Here is a 19,285-nt window from a genome sequence, read left to right on the forward strand (position 1 = left end):
AAATATACTTCTTTACTTTATATAAATATGTGCAAACTGATATGTGTGATTGCAGCTATAATTCAGTGGGTAAACAAATTTTGGAGCTTAGCAACTTTTGCAGTGACGCTCAGTGATGTCTCTGTTGGTATTTTGATAATGTAAGTGCAATGCATTTTACACACACATATACGAATAAGTAAAGTATAAGGTAATTTGTTAAGTAATCTTATTTAGTAATCTGTAAAAGCTTTAAGTATGATTTGCAATAATTATTTAACCGAAGATTAAACAATCGTGTGTGTATTTATATAGCATATATATAAATAAGTATATAACTTAAGATTCTGTAAAGGCATTATCTTCCCACTGATGAAACAGAGATGCATCAGTAAGCCTCACGCACCAGTTGTGCTGTAAAATATTTTCAGTAAACTTGCTAGCGCTCAGAGCGGTTGCTTTTTTGGCCCATTTTTGCAAAAGTGATAATGAAAAACTTCTATGCGACACCACTGCATATAAATATACATACATACATTAAATATTTCTTTAAATATGTATTTGTAAAGCGCTGAGCTGAATACCGGAAACTTTGATGAAGATCATTGGCTCATAATAGGCGAGCACTGTGAGCTACGCGCAATAGCGATTACTAAATTTATGTTTATAAATGTTTCGCGAAAATGCAAAATAACAAAAAAAAACAGTTATAGAAAACCAACAAGCAGCACGTTTTTTACGTGCTTATATTTAGTAATGTGAGGTAAAGAAATTAATTACACATAACTAAGTACCGTAACAATATCGCATACTTACAAGTATATTAAACTAAGTGAGTAAAGATCTTCTGATCAGTTTTATAGGATACGCATTGAATTATTGACTTATTAAAAACTAAGTGAAATATATAAAGTAGTGAAGTAAAACAAATTTTTGAGTCATAGTCTTGTAGGAAATTTACTGCTCTACAAAAGTGGTCTGCATAATTTTTCGATTAAGTTAAGCGCTTGCGAAATACCATCGTCATGCCTTTCAAAGAAAAAATAAATAAAAAAATGAACATTTTTGTAGAGCAGTAAATTTCTTACAAGACTATGAGCTTTGCAATTTAAAATTATTATTTTTTAGTTATAAGATTCTAAAGAAAAAAAACATGTTTGCTTTAAAATAGTCAAACTTCAACTGTTAATATCTTTTTAATGGTTTGGTTTACGAAAAAATCGCCATACACCTTTTTTTGAAGAGAATTCAATTCCCTATAAAATCTCCACAAAACGAAATAGTTGGAAGCGATATCTAACTGATAAAAAGAAAAAAATAGAAAACTGTAAGGCGAACGAGCTTCCCGTTATAATTAAGAGCTCATACCTGGAATAGAGCTTCCGGTACTATTACTATGAAAGTGGACAGTTTGTTTCGTTTATGCTGTAACGTGTCCCAATCTTGGCTCTATTCAATTCTCTCATTCTTAACAATTTTATTTTAAATTTGACTCAAATATAGTCACAGTCAGAACAATGGACTATATACGACTCGTATGTAAGAGAGAGATTGTTCTTAGAGACTAGCACAACAAATTCTAAGTGAGAAAACGAGTACCGGGTCGTGGATTCCATAAATAATTGGCACACAGTTTAAGACTTAGTGCAGTTGTGGATGTAATGCATTATCTATCCGAAGTCGACTTAAAACTTGCATCCATATGTTATGTAACGGTATGGTTAAACTGAAAAAGGTAGGAGAAGCTCGGCCAAGAATTTATAGTAGAGGTGTAGGTTTTAATAATATCTGATATATGTATATCTATACAAAGTCTGTTTAAACTAGGATGTAAGTAACTTAGAACAGAACATTACAACTGAAACATATCAACATATCATACCATATCTTTAAATTAATTTTAATATTAAAATCAGTTAAATTTCATCAAATCACTACGGATTAAAAACAAGGAAATATTTAGTCAGAGAGTAGAGTTTACCTCTCATATTTTATTTGTGTTAGGTGCGCCACTATGTTCCCGCTATTTGTCAATAGATGGATCCAGCAGGTAGTGGTGATCGATTTTGATATATCCGATACGTAATAAACATAACCTAGACATTTTAAAAAGAAACTGCGTTTTCACATTAGTGACCTGATGTGTCATATGCTTTTGGTTGTGCGAATATGTTCGATGTTTTGCCAAATAACCATCATTTACAGGAAGGTTTGAAGTGCTGAAGTACATCGAGAATTCCTAAAAGTTTACGGAGGTGCTGCCTCAAGCGAAACAACAAAAAAGTGATTCTGCTACATGACAACGCTCGGCCTCCCGTTGCCAAACTCGTAAAATCTACCTGGAAACGCTCAAACAGGAAGTGCTACCCCACCCGCGATATTCCCCAGATATTGCACATATATTTTTGTCTTCTATAAATTACTATAATTGATTTTAAGTCTTAAGTTTTGAAAATACAAGAAAAATAAATAAACTCGTACTTTCATTCGTCATTTAAATCATTCACAATAGTAACACGGATCTAAGATATGCAAAACAAAATTTGTTAGCATTGAAGATAGCGGCTATATCAACTTAATGTGGTATCCACATACCTCTTGCTTCAATTAAACTCGATAACTCGTTCTAACTTTTTTGACAAGAGAGCAGAAGCGAGAAAAGAAATGGCAAATCGAAAACAGCCATTATTTAAGGTTTCAAGATAATTTCTTTATTCAATTAATTATGTGCGTCAATGTATGTATCTCTCGATTCCATTTTGCATTTCTGTCAACTCAGCTGATCTAAATGCGCATAAATGATTATGTGAGGTAAAATATTATTTGCTGTTGTGTCTCTAAATGCAAATTAACTCAGTGTGTTTCGGCAATAATTATGCTCTGAGAAACGACATTTTCTATCTATGGGCGACCACTACCGGAAAGAAATTTAAATGTTCTAACCTTTGAGCCGATTGCGATCTCTAGATAATATTCTCATAAAGCTACGAGGGCGCCACAAGCAGCGATTAAAGCAAGATTTTAATCCAGAATAACCGAAACATTTTAGGGAAAATTTGTAAAACATATGAACCTCCGGCTCAAAAGAAATCTTTATTTTCTTTGACTCATGTAATTAGTTTCTGTCCTGAGGCAAAGGCACTCCATGTCAAAGGTCATGGTGACTCTAAGAGAACCGAAAACTGCGCACGCATTCATTTTGCTAAATAATTTGAGATTTTTCGGTGTGAATACTACTAAAATCGCACATTATCCACGAACAAATCCATAAATAACAACATGTAAGTCTCATTATGGGAACAACATATATACGTATGTATGGATGTGTGAGTAATGGCAACACGCAACCTAGAGCGCTGTGTACTCATAATAGCAAACGTTTAATGAAGAAAAATCAACCTCGACCAAAGAACAGCTGAACAGCTGTAGACATTGGTAATTGACGTGAGTAAGTCAGTAAGCAAGTAGGACAACGTAGCGCTGCTATTTTAATGCCGCATGGTGAGGGGCGAACACACTGTGCTACTGTGCACTTAAGCGGCACAACAGCTTGTTTTGTTTGAGAAAACAAGTGGTTGCCGTGGTGCTGTTGGGGTGGGCGTGCGCAAGCTCACGCTGGGGGCTGACAACACTGTAATGGAATTTCCGTCTGACAAACGGAAATAGGATGGGTCGGGGTAAACGATGGACAGCGCGTTGGCATGCTTGTAGTGAGGGCCACCAAATGCAGCAAGAAGGCTGGTAGGTGGCGCGTCTAATGGACAAGCACCAGCAGGAGGACACGAATAAGTAGAAAAACCAAAGCGGAATAGGTGAGAGCGAAGTAAAATAGTGACAACGCTGAAAGCAAAAGCAAAACACGCATGTCCGAAGACGATGTATACGACAAAAGTATCGGTAAATAAGTACGCACATATATATCAAGAATAAAAGTGAAAAGATAATAAGTAGAAAAAATGAATAATGGAAAAATTGCAGACGAGGAGGCAATAGCACGAATAGAGGCACTTAAATATGTGCATATTTACATATGTACATATGTACATGCACGAAGATACATATGTAAATATATACATATAACATATGTAGTTTGCTGTTCTCTTCATGTGCCAACACAATATTGTGGACAAGGGGGCCTAAACCAGCGGAAATGAATTTAAATTAAATGATCGTTGTATAACCGATTCTCACAGCTTATCAGAACAACAACAAAAAGCAGAAGCAATTTAAAAGACAATTACGATATACGCCAGGGCTGATAACGCGCATTAGCAGGAATTTAAATAGCGTATAAGAAAGCAATAACAAAACCAAATCGAAAATGCGAAGCCGCCAAGCAAAAAAAAATCTTTGAATAGTAACAGCAAAGCCAAAGAGCGAACATATGACTTGACGGCTGACAGAGCGTTTGATTAACATATCGCATGTGTGTTTGTATGTAAGTATGTAGGTGAAGGGTAGAGGTTAGGGCAACGCGGTGCGGTGCACAATGTCATAAAAACTACCGCTGCTAAAAAACAATAGACACACGAACACACAACAACAATAGCAATTGGCAGTACGTAGCGAATGCTAAAGCGATTGCCCGTCGCTGCTGGCGTTCGGGTGACAGCTGCAGCGTTCGGTGGGGGAGCGTTGTGTAAAGCGGCCGACCACGCCACGTAACGAGGAAAGAGGCATACACCTTACACGCGAAGCAGTACGAAAAAAATCAGAGAATTTAAATGAAAATTGTGAAATGAAGGCGACAGAGGCGTTTACGCGACAATGACAAGCTCCAACTACACACGTTCGAGGCAGCATAAAATAAACAACGCAAAGCACGCTCATCACCACATTACGCCGAAACAACGAGCAAATCAGTCAAAGTACAAAATTGACGAACAGCGGCAAAAACAATAATAATAAGAGTAATAATAACAGCAACAATGCACGCAACAATCAACGGTAGAAACAGCAATAATGCCAGTAGAGACAGCAAAAACAAAAGAAAAACAATACCAACAAAATAGACAAAAAGATGCGTTTAAGTAACATGAAAATGTTATAACACGAGTCAACGGAGGGGAAAATGTGGAGCACGTAGCAGTGTGGCGGCGCCGCAGTAGCCGTGAACGCGGTGCGCCGCGTCGAATATCGAACGGTGTTTGCGGCGTACAGCGAGTAGGCAATCAAACACCCAACGCGCATTGCACCACACTTCAGCACGTCAGCGCTTAAAACTCCGTTGTGGCGTGCACGGTGAAAACTTAAGCAAAAATTAGAAAACAAAACAAGTTAAGGTATACCACATATGGTATATGCATATATAGGTATGTATATATGTTATGTATACAAAGTCACATACATACATATGTAAATGCTGAACTGTATACACGCTAACTTGTTACGCACGGGGTTTTCTACGACATGACAAACCGTTTTTAATCAAAAAGTGGAATGGTGTCATTGTTTTAACATATCAATCAAATTTCTTTTAATATAATTAACACTAATTAATAAAGGTACATTTTCCACACAAAGCTAAACAGAATTTTGTCTTAATTGTTTTAAATACATATACATATGTATGTGGTTATTTATTTATTTTATTTTAGATATATCTACATTCGTACATACATAAATAAATGGACTGAAAACTCTTTGATCTGACCGAAAAATTGCAACAAATAATAAATGTCCATTCTTGTCTCAGAGTAAGTAAGAGTAAGCTTAAGACTTGCTATTAAAATTGCATGACATCTTTTCCACTCGTTCTCAAGTTATAGGTTTCAAAGTGACACTACCTATGATATAATATTTGTTTACTGGTACAATTGAATATTTTGTGTTTGTTTTTGTTGTTTCCTGATGGATGAAAGAGCTGTTTAGGTGAAGGATACCGCATTACTCTTTCACCAAAACAACTTTCCGAATCACTCATCTTGTGATACGATCGATACATTGAAATATTTACGTCCTCCCCTCACCGTATTTGGTGAATTTTGGGGTCCAGCTTTTATATTCGCCTTCCCAAAATCAAAGAGTGTCTCGCTGGAAAAAGATTTCACTCAAATAAGCAAGTTCAGATGAAAGCAAACACCTACTTTGAAGTCCTCCAAACTTCCCACTATCGAACCAGTATCGAAATGTTGAAGGATTTCTTATAACAACAAATTCATTAACCTAGTTGGATAGTCGGGGAACAGAGCTGCATATATTTCAATATAAAAAACTTCCTTTATTGCTAGGACAAAGATTTTTCAGTCCACGGCTTGTTTTACCGATTATGGGTTAAGGAGCTGAATTTTGAAACAAACACAAAAATTAGCCGAGAACCTATGAGAAAGTTAATTCCATTTTTTTAACATAAGTAGTTCCGTTAAAATTATATTATTATATTTTGATTTTCGTCAAATAATAAACAAAATTAGAAAAAAACCCAATTTCAAAATTTCAAAAATTATCGGCAAAAAGAAATCTATTAAAATAATTCAAGCCTTATATTTCACCAAATCATCAAGGAACTCAAAACCGTTAGTAAAACTGTTCCAGAAAAGTAAAGAACTGCTCCAAAATTTTGGAAATATATCATAGGCTTCGTGATACTAATGCCTCACATGAGATTACTTCTGCATAATTTCTAAAAATATTTTGTTTGCCAAATAATTTCGATAGTGTTCTCGAAAATATAAAAAAAATGTCTATATATAAATTCATATTTAATAAAGTAGAGGCATTATACAATAGAGAATTCAAAAGTACAATCTACTGAAAAGTAAAGAACGATATAACTTTTTACAATGAGATATGCAATTTTTTTAGAAATTGAAACTTTGATACAACCAATTTATAAGCAATGAACCCAATATAAACAGCTGTTCGTAAAAAAATAATATAACTTTATTTTCTACAAATCTTTTTTAAGGGAGAGGATTTCCTTTTAAAGAGAAAAATTCATAAATGTTTCTTTAATCCCAGAACAGTTTTTTAGGTTCTAAAGTTAAGCTATTTGGAAAGATCTAAACTGGTCTAACCCTTCAAGCTAATAAAATTTCTACTGAGACGATGAAAAAACGGTTAAAATAAATTTCACTATACCGAAAGCTTCGGTACTGAAAATCCATAAACTGAAACCCGATCAGTGGCAATATTTTGAAATGAAACTACCTCATAAACTTATTGAATTAAGCATACATATGTAGTAGTATACATCGAAAGCTGCGTGCTCGCGGTATGTATGTGTGCACTTTAACCAATTCTGACTAGACCTTACTTTCCGTTCCGAATCTTTAAAAATATTTGTAAACATTTTGCAATTTTTAGGCATACACATACCTTTTATTACACTCTTATCACAGAAGTACTGTTATGCCAAGTCGCAGACATACATACACTATTCAAATATAAAATCCTATATAGATATATGTATGTATATATATATGTTATATGTGTGTATATACACCAAAATGTACATTTGTTTGATATATAAAAAATACCCGGCTATCCCCGAGTTCTTAAGCCTACAGTTCTGTTACCTTTGTGCTGAAACATAAGAGTGTAACATATATGTATGTATACATTTATGTATCTAAAAGCAGGGCTTTTGTAACACCCAGAAGTAAATGTCGGGAACCCTATAAAATTTATACATAAATGATCAGCTGACGAGCTGAGTCGATCTAGCAATGTCGGTCTGGCTGTCTGGTCTGTATATACGAGAACTATTTCCTCAGTTTCTATCGATCAGAAATTTTCTTTTCTCTCCACTAAGCAGCTCATGTGTCGGAACCAATATCGGTCCACTATAGCATATATGGTAATTGCCATACAAATTGAACGAATCGGAACCCAGTTCTTGTACGGAAAACCTTTTTTTTGTGATGAGATATCTTCACGGAATTTTGTGCAAATTACTCTTTAGGGCAACGCTAAAATATCTGAACAAATTTTTCAAATCGGGCTACTATTGCATACATATAACATAGCTGCCTTAAGCTAAACGAACAAAATTAAGTCCTTGTATGGAAAACCTTCTACATGACTAGAAGTTTTTACGAAATTTGGCATGGATTATTATCCGAGTCAATGGTATATTCTCCGAGGAAATTGTTCATATCAAATTACTATATCATATAGCTGACATACCAACAGACCAACCAAAATCAAGATAAAGATCTTGTTATACTCTTTTATATAATAAGAAATGCTTCTGTGAAGGGTATCTTAGGCTCGGAGCAGCCGTAGTGAACGTTTTTTTTTGTTTTCAACAGACTTCGCCTCCGCCAAGCAACTTTGATGATTCAGGTGATTAGAAGCACCTTAAGCTATACATTTATTTAACAACATTAAGTAAATCCCTATAGTTTATAGGAGAGCTTCGTAGCAAACTTCGAACTATTATTATTAATAATTTGAATAAGTTGTATACAATTTTATTACACATAAGTATGTATGTATTTGTATTTTTAATTTATACAATACAAAATAATTATACCTATACTTATTATTATTGTTTATATACCACATATTTACACATGGATGTAGATGTGTACCCAAGCAGTTAAAATTTAAAAGTGAAGCTATTTAACAAATTAAATGAAGTCTAACAAGATAGAATGCGCACAAACACACAAGCGTAAAAATTTCATATAACTAATAACAACAATTCTGTCAATTATCGGTTATGTACTGGTTTATCGTTTTGTTTACAGGCCATTAAATTAAAGCGTGTCACTTCCTTTTGTTTCGAAAAAATGTAAGATGTCTTTGATATAGTTATTTTGCCGCTTGAAAACAGTTACAACATTTTTTTTATTGTGTTTCACACTTGCGTGGTAAGAACGTTATTGAAAATATGAAGGTCAATGTTAGCAAATATTGTACTTGGCTCATAATATTTTTTTAAGTTCCTTCCTCTAACTTATTTGTCATTAAACAAAAACTCTGATATTTACTATATTTTGCCACACTGTATGTTAGCGTCGACGTTCAGATAGTGGAGTTGATAGCATGCCAGCGCTCAGCCCAAAGGTGGCAACAGTGAAAAGAGCAAAGCGTGCACAAAAACAAATAATAAAAGCGAAATCAGCAAAATTAAAAAAAAAAATGAAAGAAAGATAGTTTGGTAACGGCGGCGACAATAAATTACCACAAGCCACGGCAGCACCGAAACCTCTTATTTACATATTTACATACATATGTATGTATGCATGTAGCTAAATGTATTGTATATGTATAAATGTGTAGATAGTACACTTTTGCATGTAAAGCACGGCAAAGGCAAAGCAGGGCAGCGTCAATGTGCCGACGCTGCTGGCGGTCGATAGTTACGAATATTGTCAATTTACACATGAATAAATATGTATGTATGTAAATGTGTATTGCTACCTCTGCCGCTACCGCTGCCACTGCCGCTACTGTTGTTGTTATTGGTCGGCAGCCAGCGCTATGCGGCTGTGGGCCTGCCTAATCAAGCGAACAGCACTGCTCAATGCTGCACAGCCGTTTTAGTTGGGGGAAATTGTTGCCCAATTTACATTTGTTACTTACCTATTAGGTTGCGGTTTCACCCCAAAACGCCCGTCCACCACCCCGCGCGTTCGACGAAAAATGGCCTGCCCAGGTTGCTGTTGTTGTTGTCGCTACTATCACCGCTTAGCGAAGTGTTTCTTTTACTCGTGCTATTGTTGCTTTGTAGGTACACCGTTATATTTTTGTTGTTGTCGCGATTTGTTTTTTTATACTTAAATGCAATTGCGTTGATTGCAATTGAAAATATTAAATATTCTTATGTTGTTAAAGCTATTGTTGATTGATTGCTATATGTTTGTGGTTGTTGCTATTGTTGATTTATTTCATTTTGAAATTTAAGTTGAATTTTCAACATTGCACTTTGAGCGACAGCTCTTTTTTTCATTGCTCGCTAACCGCACACCTTTCCTCCCAACTAAAAATCAGTTCAACAACAGCGCGTCGACGGCGACGACGACGGTTGTTGTTGTTGTTGTGACACAGCCACTTGGTGTTTTCATTTTAAGCGCGCGGTATTGCGTTTATATTTATGTTTCAATTCTACTTTAATATTGTTTTTCGCAAACTTTGCACTTTGCTTTTTTGCCTCTTTTACCTTTTCGCCTGCTCAATTCGATTTGTATCATTTTCCATTTCCACACACATACCGAACGCACAAAAAACAGCCGAGCGCGCAAACACAATTACACGCACCTCTATTGAAGTTGTTATTGTTGTTGTTATTATTTTATTTTTTTAGTTATAATTTTAGTTTTTCTAATATCTACGCCAGTAGCGTTGTCACGGATTTTTCTGCTTTTCTGCCATCACCTCAAGGTGAGCGTTTATTTATTTGGATATGTAGATGGGTGTATGTGTGTATTTCGCAAGCGGCAGAAACTTAAATTGCAAATATTTTACTTCTTTTCTGTTTGGAGTTCTAACTGCGACACATTTCTCACATCAGAATTTTCAAACGTCAGCAAATAATACGATAAAATACCAGCGCAAGTAAAATAATAAGCGAACCAATCGAATGAAACGAATGAACAACGAGAGAACGAACGTTTTTGCTGATGCGCCACGGCAAACGAACGAGGAGCGAATGTCGTGACAATTGTGCTGCTATCATCCAACAAGCTGGCAGCGGCAGCGGCTACGACAACGAAAATTGCAATTGCCGTTGTCGCGTCGTGGAGCGCTCGTTAACACAGGTAGCAGTAGCAACAACAACATACACGATTAACGTTAGCGCACAGTTAAGCATTTAGTGAGTGTTGAGCGGCGAAAAACGTTCGGTAAACATATCAATCAGCACCTAAAAACTATACTTTACTATTTGTATTAAAGAAAATGCTTAAAATTAAAGGTAAGAGTGAATTTGTGCTCTATGCAATCGACTCACACACAGATACATCCGGTATACCGTTAACTTAAAAGGGAAATAGGAAAAATGGCGCTCAATGAGTGTCATGGAGTTGTTAGTGCTGTCATTTCTCTCTGATATCGTCATAGGGTTGCCAATCTCAAATGGTACTAAAATAAACTATTCAAGCTGTGTAGCGGAAGTATGTAGTATAGTAGAATCGTAAAGAAACAAAATTAATAAAGTTATTTAAACAAAACGGCGAAAATGAAGAAAATTGCGGTGATCGGTTGATTAGATTCAACAATGCTTTAAGGCGGAGTAGGGTTAATTCGTGTACTAGAAGGCCCATTTTCATTCCTTTTTGTATGAAACAGTTGTCAGTAATTGGCAACAATTACTCTGAAACGTCTCGGAAAAAAGTCGAATTGCGATGCTCCTCATAGCCCGGTGCTGGAAAATCTGAAATTACAAAATGAAAACTATATCGCTAGATAATCGCTTTGCCCAGGCAATCGGTTAATTTGTTATTTCAAAATGAAAAATAAATTTATGTATAAAAATAGTGTTCAAAATTTCACAACGATCGGTGTAGTAGTTTTGAAGGCATGGAGGGCAACGACTTTAAAAACGTGAGTTGTGAGGAAAACGCTTTAAAGTTGGGAAGTCTGATATTTAAAACACTACTCCCCTCATAAAATATCAATAACAAGTAAGGAAGGAGAATATCAGGAAAATATTAACTAACATAGGGAATCGGAAATCTGATTTCCATTACCACTTATTATAAGCAAAGTGCCATCAGCGAATTTGGGTTTTTTCACTCAGCACTGTTTCTTTAACTTTTGTCGTCAACAGATTGTGGATGGCAAGTTTTCGATAAATTCGCGAACCTATAAGGGTTCTCTGCAAAAAGGTGTATGGCGGTAAACTAGATATCTCTGGTTCAAATAATCTGAAATAAATTTTTTTTTCAGGATTGAAAAAAGTGACTGACTATTCCGACTTTAAACAAGATTTAAAAAAAAGGTTTTTGTTAAATCTCTTATTCCTTCGCTTACCGAATTTGAAAATACTGCTTCGAGAAAACCGCGTTTAAAGTGTGAATAGACATTTAATTGACTTACTGGTTTGTGGATTGCAAACTATGCCATTGTGAAATTAAGAATAAAGTAAATAAAAATTTATTGTTTCAAAATCCTAATCATAATCCCTTAAGCATTAAATATTTGTATACCCTGAACAGTGTATATTAAGTTTGCCACGAAGTTTGTAACACCCTATAAAATATATGTATACATGACACACAAAAATGATCAGCATGATGAGCTGAGTCGATTATTCAACGAGATATCTTTACAAAAATTGGCATGGAGTTTTATTCAAAGTAACTGAAGAAATTATTCAGATCGGACCACTATAGCATATATCTGCCATACAAACTGACCGATTAAAATCAAGGTAAAGATCGTTTCACACCCTTTATTGCTGTGTAGGGTATTATAGTTTCAGTGCAGCCGAAGCTATCGGTTTTTCTTATTTATTTCACGATTTGTAGATTTTTAAATAAAAGTTGTAATTTAAATATGCAATATAAAATATTATTTACTTTTCCATTCTTGCTAAATTATTTCTACAATAAATATTTTTTTCATAAATCAAAAGAAATTTCAACTAATTTAAATATAAATAAATCAGATATTATGTATTAAACAGGAAAAATGTGATAATATCATTAGCGTTATTGAAATCCAATTCTTTTTATTAAATTATTTTGAGGTCTGGTATCATTAAGTAGCTAGATAAAAGGTGACATACGCCATCGTTGTTTGTTTACCTATTGTTTTCTTGAATTTGGTTTAAGCACTTCACTCCTAAATATTTAGTTGTTGATAAACAATTTGGCTTTTCTGAGATTTGTTTAATATAAAGAATTGAAATCATTTCTCGAGATTTTGTTTATAATTTGTATAATTTTCTTCGAGAAATATAAATAAAACACCGCAATTGGAAAATTGCAATTCTTAACAATAAATAAAACAGCTGTGTTCCATTATTTCTTTGTTCGTTTGAAAATGGTCTGTATGTTAACTGTTAAATATCACTAGTTGGCAAAGTTACCTAACGCAAAAATCTAGTAGAAGAGAGCGTAAAAATCTGAGAGCTGATAGTGAAATTTCTACAAGCATAAAATAGATACTGCCATATGAAGAAACAGCTGTTAGATCACATGTGTACTCCAGCGATATTTGACGCATTTGCTATGATTTTGATAATTTTCATTGTTTGGAATTGTGAAAATAGAAATTTTGTTAACTCATTTTCAATTGTTGATTTAAAGTGGTTGTAAAAAACAGCATTTTGATACATTATTACTAGTTTCCCTGCAATCTTCCTCCTCCTGATAGCTAGCAGTTAAGATACAAAGCTACCATTCGCTTGTCACAGCGTTTTTCTGCAATTGTCAGCAATAAATAAAACAGCTGTGTTCCATTATTATTTTGTTCCCTAGAAAAATACCATTCGCTGCCGCATCTTTTTTCTTCATCTATTGAGAAAGTTTATTTAAAAAATTTGTTTTATTGATTTAAATATATTACAATGGCAGAAGAATGGCCCTCGCAAAAATTTCGCCAGAGCATGATTGCAAAAATGTAAGTTTTTTGTTGTGAAAATTGTGATAGCAAAATTTTGATAATATAATAACCGTTTTAGTAATCAAGCTCTACAAACGACGGATCCTACGAAAAATGCTGGTGTTATGGAAAATCATATTTTCAAGAAGTCACGCAGCAAGGAGGAATACATGGGTTTAGTGGCAAAACTTTTTATGCACTTCCAAGATTTAGCACAAAGTGAGTATTTCGATTGATTTATCCTACACATATACACACATGAATGTACACGTACACATGGCGCAGTGTATAGTGATTTTTGCCTAATTGATTCATTTCTAAAATTATTGGCTACGCAGGAAAGCCTACACAACCGCCGCCGCAACAAAATACCGAAATGAACCAGCAAGGTATGATGCCAGACCCCTTAAATGCGCTCCAAACACTTGCTAGCCAAGGTAATCGTAATGCTCAAATGGCTGCCGGTCCCAATCCCAATCAAATGGGTCCTGGCGGTCCCGCTGCTGCGACAAATTTATTACAAACACTAAGTCAGCAGCGACCAGGACAGCAGATGCAACAAATGCAGGGCATACGTGGGCAAATGCCCATGGGTGCTAGTCCCAATCAACAGATGATGCAACAAATGAGTGGAAATATGGGTGGTGGTGGTATGCAAATGAATGTTATTGGTGGTGGGGGTGGTGGTGTTGGTATAGGTAACGCAGGTGGACAGCAGCCCCATATGGTTGGCAATGCCCAGCAAATGGGTGGAATACCCGGCCAGATGAATCAAATGGGTGGTGGTGGTCCCGGTGGACCAGGAGGTCCTGGTGGCCCAGCACAACAAATGCAAATGGGTCCCGGCCAAATGCAAGGTGGACCAATGAACGTGAACGCTATGAACGTACAGCAAATGCAACAAATGGGGCAACAACAAATGGCCGTAAGTATATAATATTGTAATAATAATATACGAAAAATTTCATAAAAATTCGAAATTCTTTTTTTTTAGCAAATGGGTATGAACCACCAACAGCTCAACCAAATGATGAACGCACGTATGAACGCAGGGGGTCCGATGGGGCCAAACACTGGCCCACAAGGCATGCAGGGCATGCCACCAAATATGCAACAGAACCAAGGCGGCCCAATGCATGCGGGCAATGTAGTGGGTGGGTCACAAGGTCAACAAGGTGGTGGCATGCCACAAAACGCTGGACAGCAAGGTACAGTCATTTTTATTGTTATTAACCAACGAAGTTATTTAATTTAAATTCTTACTTTCTCAATTAGGTGGCATGAACCAAATGATTGGTATGGCGCCAAATATGCAGCAGAAAGCAAACATGCCTATGGGTCAAAGTGGTCAAATGTTCCAAGTTAACCGTGGTGTTCCTGGCCAACAACAACAGTTCTTACGTCAGAGTCCCTCACCAAGCACTGTCCCTTCACCTGCTGGCATGACTGCGGTCCAACAACAATTGCAGCAGCAACAGGCACAGCAGCAGCAGCAACAACAGCAGACAGCACAAAATCAGCAACAGCAGCAACAACAGTCGCAGATGCCTAATCCGCAAATGATTCCCAGTCCAGCGTTAGTGCCGACCTCAAGTCCACAAATGTCGAATCTTATGCAGAATTCACAACGACAAATGCGTCAATCGCCCAGCGCCCCACTCAACACACCAGGTCAGGTGGCAAGCAACAGCCCTTTCAATCCCCAAGAAGATCACTTGTATCGCGAGAAATACAAACAACTAACCAAGTATATTGAGCCACTAAAACGCATGATGGCCAAAATCGGCACTGACGGCGCAAGTGAGTTTCATTTCGCAGCTTAAAAGTAGCGAAAGCTTAATTAATTGTTCTGCATATTTTCAGATACCGAAAAATTCACTAAAATGAGCAAATTACTGGAAATTTTGAGTAATCCAAATCAGCGTGTGCCCTTAGAAACACTGTTAAAATGCGAGAAAGCGCTGGAGAAACTGGATATAGTTAATTTCACGGGTCAACAATTTGGCGTCAGTATTATATTTTCAAATTTTTTTATACTTTCGGAACCTGTTGCTACAGAGTATAATAGTTTTGTTCACCTAACGGTTGTTTGTATCACCTAAAACTAATCGAGTTAGATATAGGGTTATATATATATAAATGATCAGGATGAAGAGACGAGTTGAAATCCGGGTGACTGTCCGTCCGTCTGTCCGTCCGTGCAAGCTCTAACTTGAGTAAAAATTGAGATATCTTTATGAAACTTGGTAGAAATGTTTCTTGGTACCGTGAGACGGTTGGTATTGCAGATGGGCGTAATCGGACCACTGCCACGCCCATAAAACGCCCTTAATCAAAAACAAATAACTTGCCATAACTAAGCTCCGCAATAAGATACAAGACTGTTATTTGGTACACAGGATCACATTAGGGAGGGGCATCTGCAGTTAAAATTTCTTTTTTAAGTGGGCGTGGTCCCGCCTCTAATAGGTTTAATGTGCATATCTCCTAAACCGCTAATGCTATAATAACAAAATTCACTAGAAGCAAATGTTTTTAGCACTTCTATTGACGGTGTGAAAATAGTTGAAATCGGGTGGCAACTCCGCCCACTCCCCATATAACGGTACTGTTAAAAACTACTAAAATCGCGATAAATCAAGCACTAAACACGCCAGAGACATTAAATTTTATCTCTGAGATGGTATAAGATGACTTTATAGGAACCGCGTTCAAAATTAGACAGTGGGCGTGGCACAGCCCACTTTTAGGTGAAAACCCATATCTTGAGATCTGCTTAACCGATTTCAACCAAATTCGGTGCGTAACGGTCTTTTCATGTTTCTATGTCATAGTGCGAAAATGGGCGAAATCGAATTACAACCACGCCTATTTTCCATATGACACCATTTTAAATACCACTTGATTCTTTCACTTTCCACTATGCTAATAAGGTAACAATGATTATATCGGGGTAAAACTTTGCGTGAATAATGCAATTAAAGTATGCCACCTTGCGGCCAAAAATTGTCTAAATCGAACCAAAACTGTTTAAGCCCCTAAGTACTAAATATGTGGACCCCAGTGCCTATAGTTGACCTTCTACCGAAAATATCAGTCAATCCACAAAGAAATCTCAAACGAGTATACCATTTGACTTTGCGAGAGTATAAAATGTTCGGTTACATCCGAACTTAGCCCTTCCTTACTTGTTATACATATTTCTATAAATATATTAATTCTACAATTTGTATCGAACTGTAGAAATCTTCAAACCCACTGATGGAAGTTGTAAATACAACACTTCAAAGCCCACTAGCCAATCACACGCTACATCGCACTTTCCGTCCTTGCTTAGAGTTACTCTTCGGTACCGATATATGGTAAATTTCAGCAAAAAAAATAAATGCTATATATTTTTTTTATACATTGATAAGCATTATTTCTTTTTATCGAATAGCGCTCCAGCACTGGCCAAAATACAACGCATGTCCGAGAAGCCCTCTCAGTATGAGTGTGAGATACCGCATGTTCTGCAAGGCGAAATAGCGCGTTTGGATCAGAAATTTAAGCTAACACTAGACGGCACAACGCAAAATAATCCGAAATCCATCAAAGTGATTTGCTGTCTCGATGACAAGCGATTACCATGTGTACCACCAATTACCGTTACTATACCAGGCTCGTATATTTATTTGTAGAAGTAAAAAAACCATATTATTAAACTCCAATTTCTGTATATTTTTTGCAGAGGAGTATCCGATGGCATCGCCTAACTGCGCATTGGCTCAACATGAGTATGCCACTACTCCATTCCTGAAAGCAGTACAGGAAGCACTGAAAGCGCGCATTGCCAAATTACCGAAATTGTACTCGTTGTCACATTTACTAGACACCTGGGAGATGTCAGTGCGTCAAGCTTGTTCACCAAACAACAAAAACGTCTTGGATTTGGCTGCAGTCTTTGGGGCTTAAGCGTTCTGACATAAACAACCCGCTCTTTTATTCTACATCGTTATTTTGTATACAATATTTGGCTATTTTACTTTTTTATGTCAAATCTAAACTAAAATATTTTATATAACATACATACAAAAAAACAGTTTTCATTTAATAAATATTATACAATATTATATATTGGACCAGCAATAATTATTTTCTCTTTACAAATTCATTGATATGATTTGATACTAAAAATTGTCATAAATTCAATCTAGTACTCCTTAGAAACACCAAATGAGACAAGTTATTATTATTTCGTTCCCACGATATTCAAATCTACGTAATCAGAGCGAACCGACTAAGGACTTTCAACTCGGCAGCATTCCGTAAGATTATGTAAGGAACAATTTCTGCCGCAACAACAACATCGTATTATAATTTTCCCGTTGGAAAAAGTTAGCAGGGCCAAACAACCACACTTGTTATTTTCCCACTTAGTCTTTTCAACGCCAATCTTCCCTTCTGCTGTCTCCATGGAGGTCTCTGACGAATATTTTCACTGCCTTTACAAAATTTATGCAAATACACGGTCTCCACTTTCATGCGGTGAGTTCTAACTAGGCAGTAATTGCTCTAATAGTAATAACTAACGGCGTCCTCAGAAATCCTTTCCCAATTGTGTTTTCTTCGAGAGAAGGGAGCTGTAGGAAGTGGATGACATAGACTTTGAAGATAATTTGCTTACTGTAGCACTGACAGTCGTGACTGCCTAACAGGAAGGGACTGGGATGTATATCCTGGCGAATAGCGGAAACCGACACCAGGAATTTGGACAACCGTTTTAATAGGATGCGCTTTTGTGGGGTCAGCCGACGAAGGGACTAAAGTATTGCTGTTGCACCACCGGAAACAATTCATTGTGTGTTTTTAGCCTGCGACTAAACTGATCAGTTGGAAACTCTTACGAGAGCGTGTTTTTTCTGTTGTTAAAGAGAACAAGGAGTAATATTTCCTATCATTAAGGAAGCAGTCATCACTGTTGTTTGGGTTCAAACTAGACTGCTAAAGTCACAATTCGGTAAGGTGTAGAATAGTTCAGCCACGCTGACTGGGACATATTGCTCGAATGGACACTGAGACTCCTTAATCTTCTTTTAATAGTTATCGATATAACAGCTAGCATAAACTGACAAAGTACAACCTCCACCTGGTTTAGTTGACCCAGACTCAGAAATTCAAGATATAAATAAAACACCTTTTAATAGACCAGATCAAGGTAATACAATTTATTTATTATTTAATTATTGTAATCCATAGTAGCTCATGGTGTCAACTGAATTATGTAAAGTACTTCATGATTTTGGCCTTAACGGCATAATAAGTATGTAACCTACTCCTTTTCATTTCAATCTGATTCCGCTATTTGCAAAATCAAATTACTCAGAAGGTCTTTTTAAACGAGTTTTGTTCGAATAAGTTTTCTAATATCTGTCACCTTCTGTTCCTAAACATTACTTACCAAAGCTTTCCAGTTCTATTTGTATTTATTTTAATTATCTTTAGTAAACACGGAAATTTAATTTTTTGGGAATCACATATCTAAGTACTTATACATATGAATATGTATTTATACTGTGGGAAATGAGTGAGATTTCAAAATATGGTACAACTGCAAAAATGTATCAATCAAATTAGTTTTAGGACTCGTAGATAAGCGGCAGAAGCTCCCATAAAACGTCCCTATAGTTTTTTCATATGTCGATGTAAAATATATTTCTGTTTGCAACTCGAAATTCTTTCGAGCTTCTGAGCTTCAAAACAACTAAATAATTTTATGGTATTAAATTACAATTAATTTTAATTAATTTTGAACATAAAAAGTGCTTCAAGT

General features: G+C 36.0%; 2 protein-coding genes across 6 annotated transcripts in view; one reads left to right on the forward strand and one right to left on the reverse strand.

The window, feature by feature from the left end:
* Positions 1 to 10,749, reverse strand: part of LOC106618028 (uncharacterized) — a 77,953-nt gene extending 67,204 nt beyond the window's left edge. For 3 of the 5 annotated variants that reach the window (XR_004979075.2, XM_036375161.2, XM_014235553.3), the window contains exon 1: positions 9,511 to 10,749. The gene's annotated coding sequence lies outside the window, so the exon portion shown is untranslated. The remainder of the gene's footprint in view (positions 1 to 9,510) is intronic. The other 2 variants (XR_004979084.2, XM_014235554.3) reach the window with 1 other exon arrangement.
* A 2,498-nt stretch (positions 10,750 to 13,247) lies between these two features.
* Positions 13,248 to 17,604, forward strand: MED15 (mediator complex subunit 15). Its single transcript, XM_014235536.3, has 9 exons — positions 13,248 to 13,491; positions 13,553 to 13,692; positions 13,812 to 14,398; positions 14,468 to 14,681; positions 14,749 to 15,273; positions 15,337 to 15,479; positions 16,717 to 16,835; positions 16,913 to 17,133; positions 17,204 to 17,604. The coding sequence occupies exons 1-9, from the start codon at positions 13,439 to 13,441 to the stop codon at positions 17,425 to 17,427; spliced, it is 2,226 nt and encodes a 741-aa protein (XP_014091011.2). The 5' UTR covers positions 13,248 to 13,438; the 3' UTR covers positions 17,428 to 17,604.
* The last annotated feature ends 1,681 nt before the right edge of the window (positions 17,605 to 19,285 follow it).

Source organism: Bactrocera oleae, chromosome 3, assembly GCF_042242935.1.
Source record: "Bactrocera oleae isolate idBacOlea1 chromosome 3, idBacOlea1, whole genome shotgun sequence".
Taxonomy (NCBI): Eukaryota; Metazoa; Arthropoda; class Insecta; order Diptera; family Tephritidae; genus Bactrocera; species Bactrocera oleae.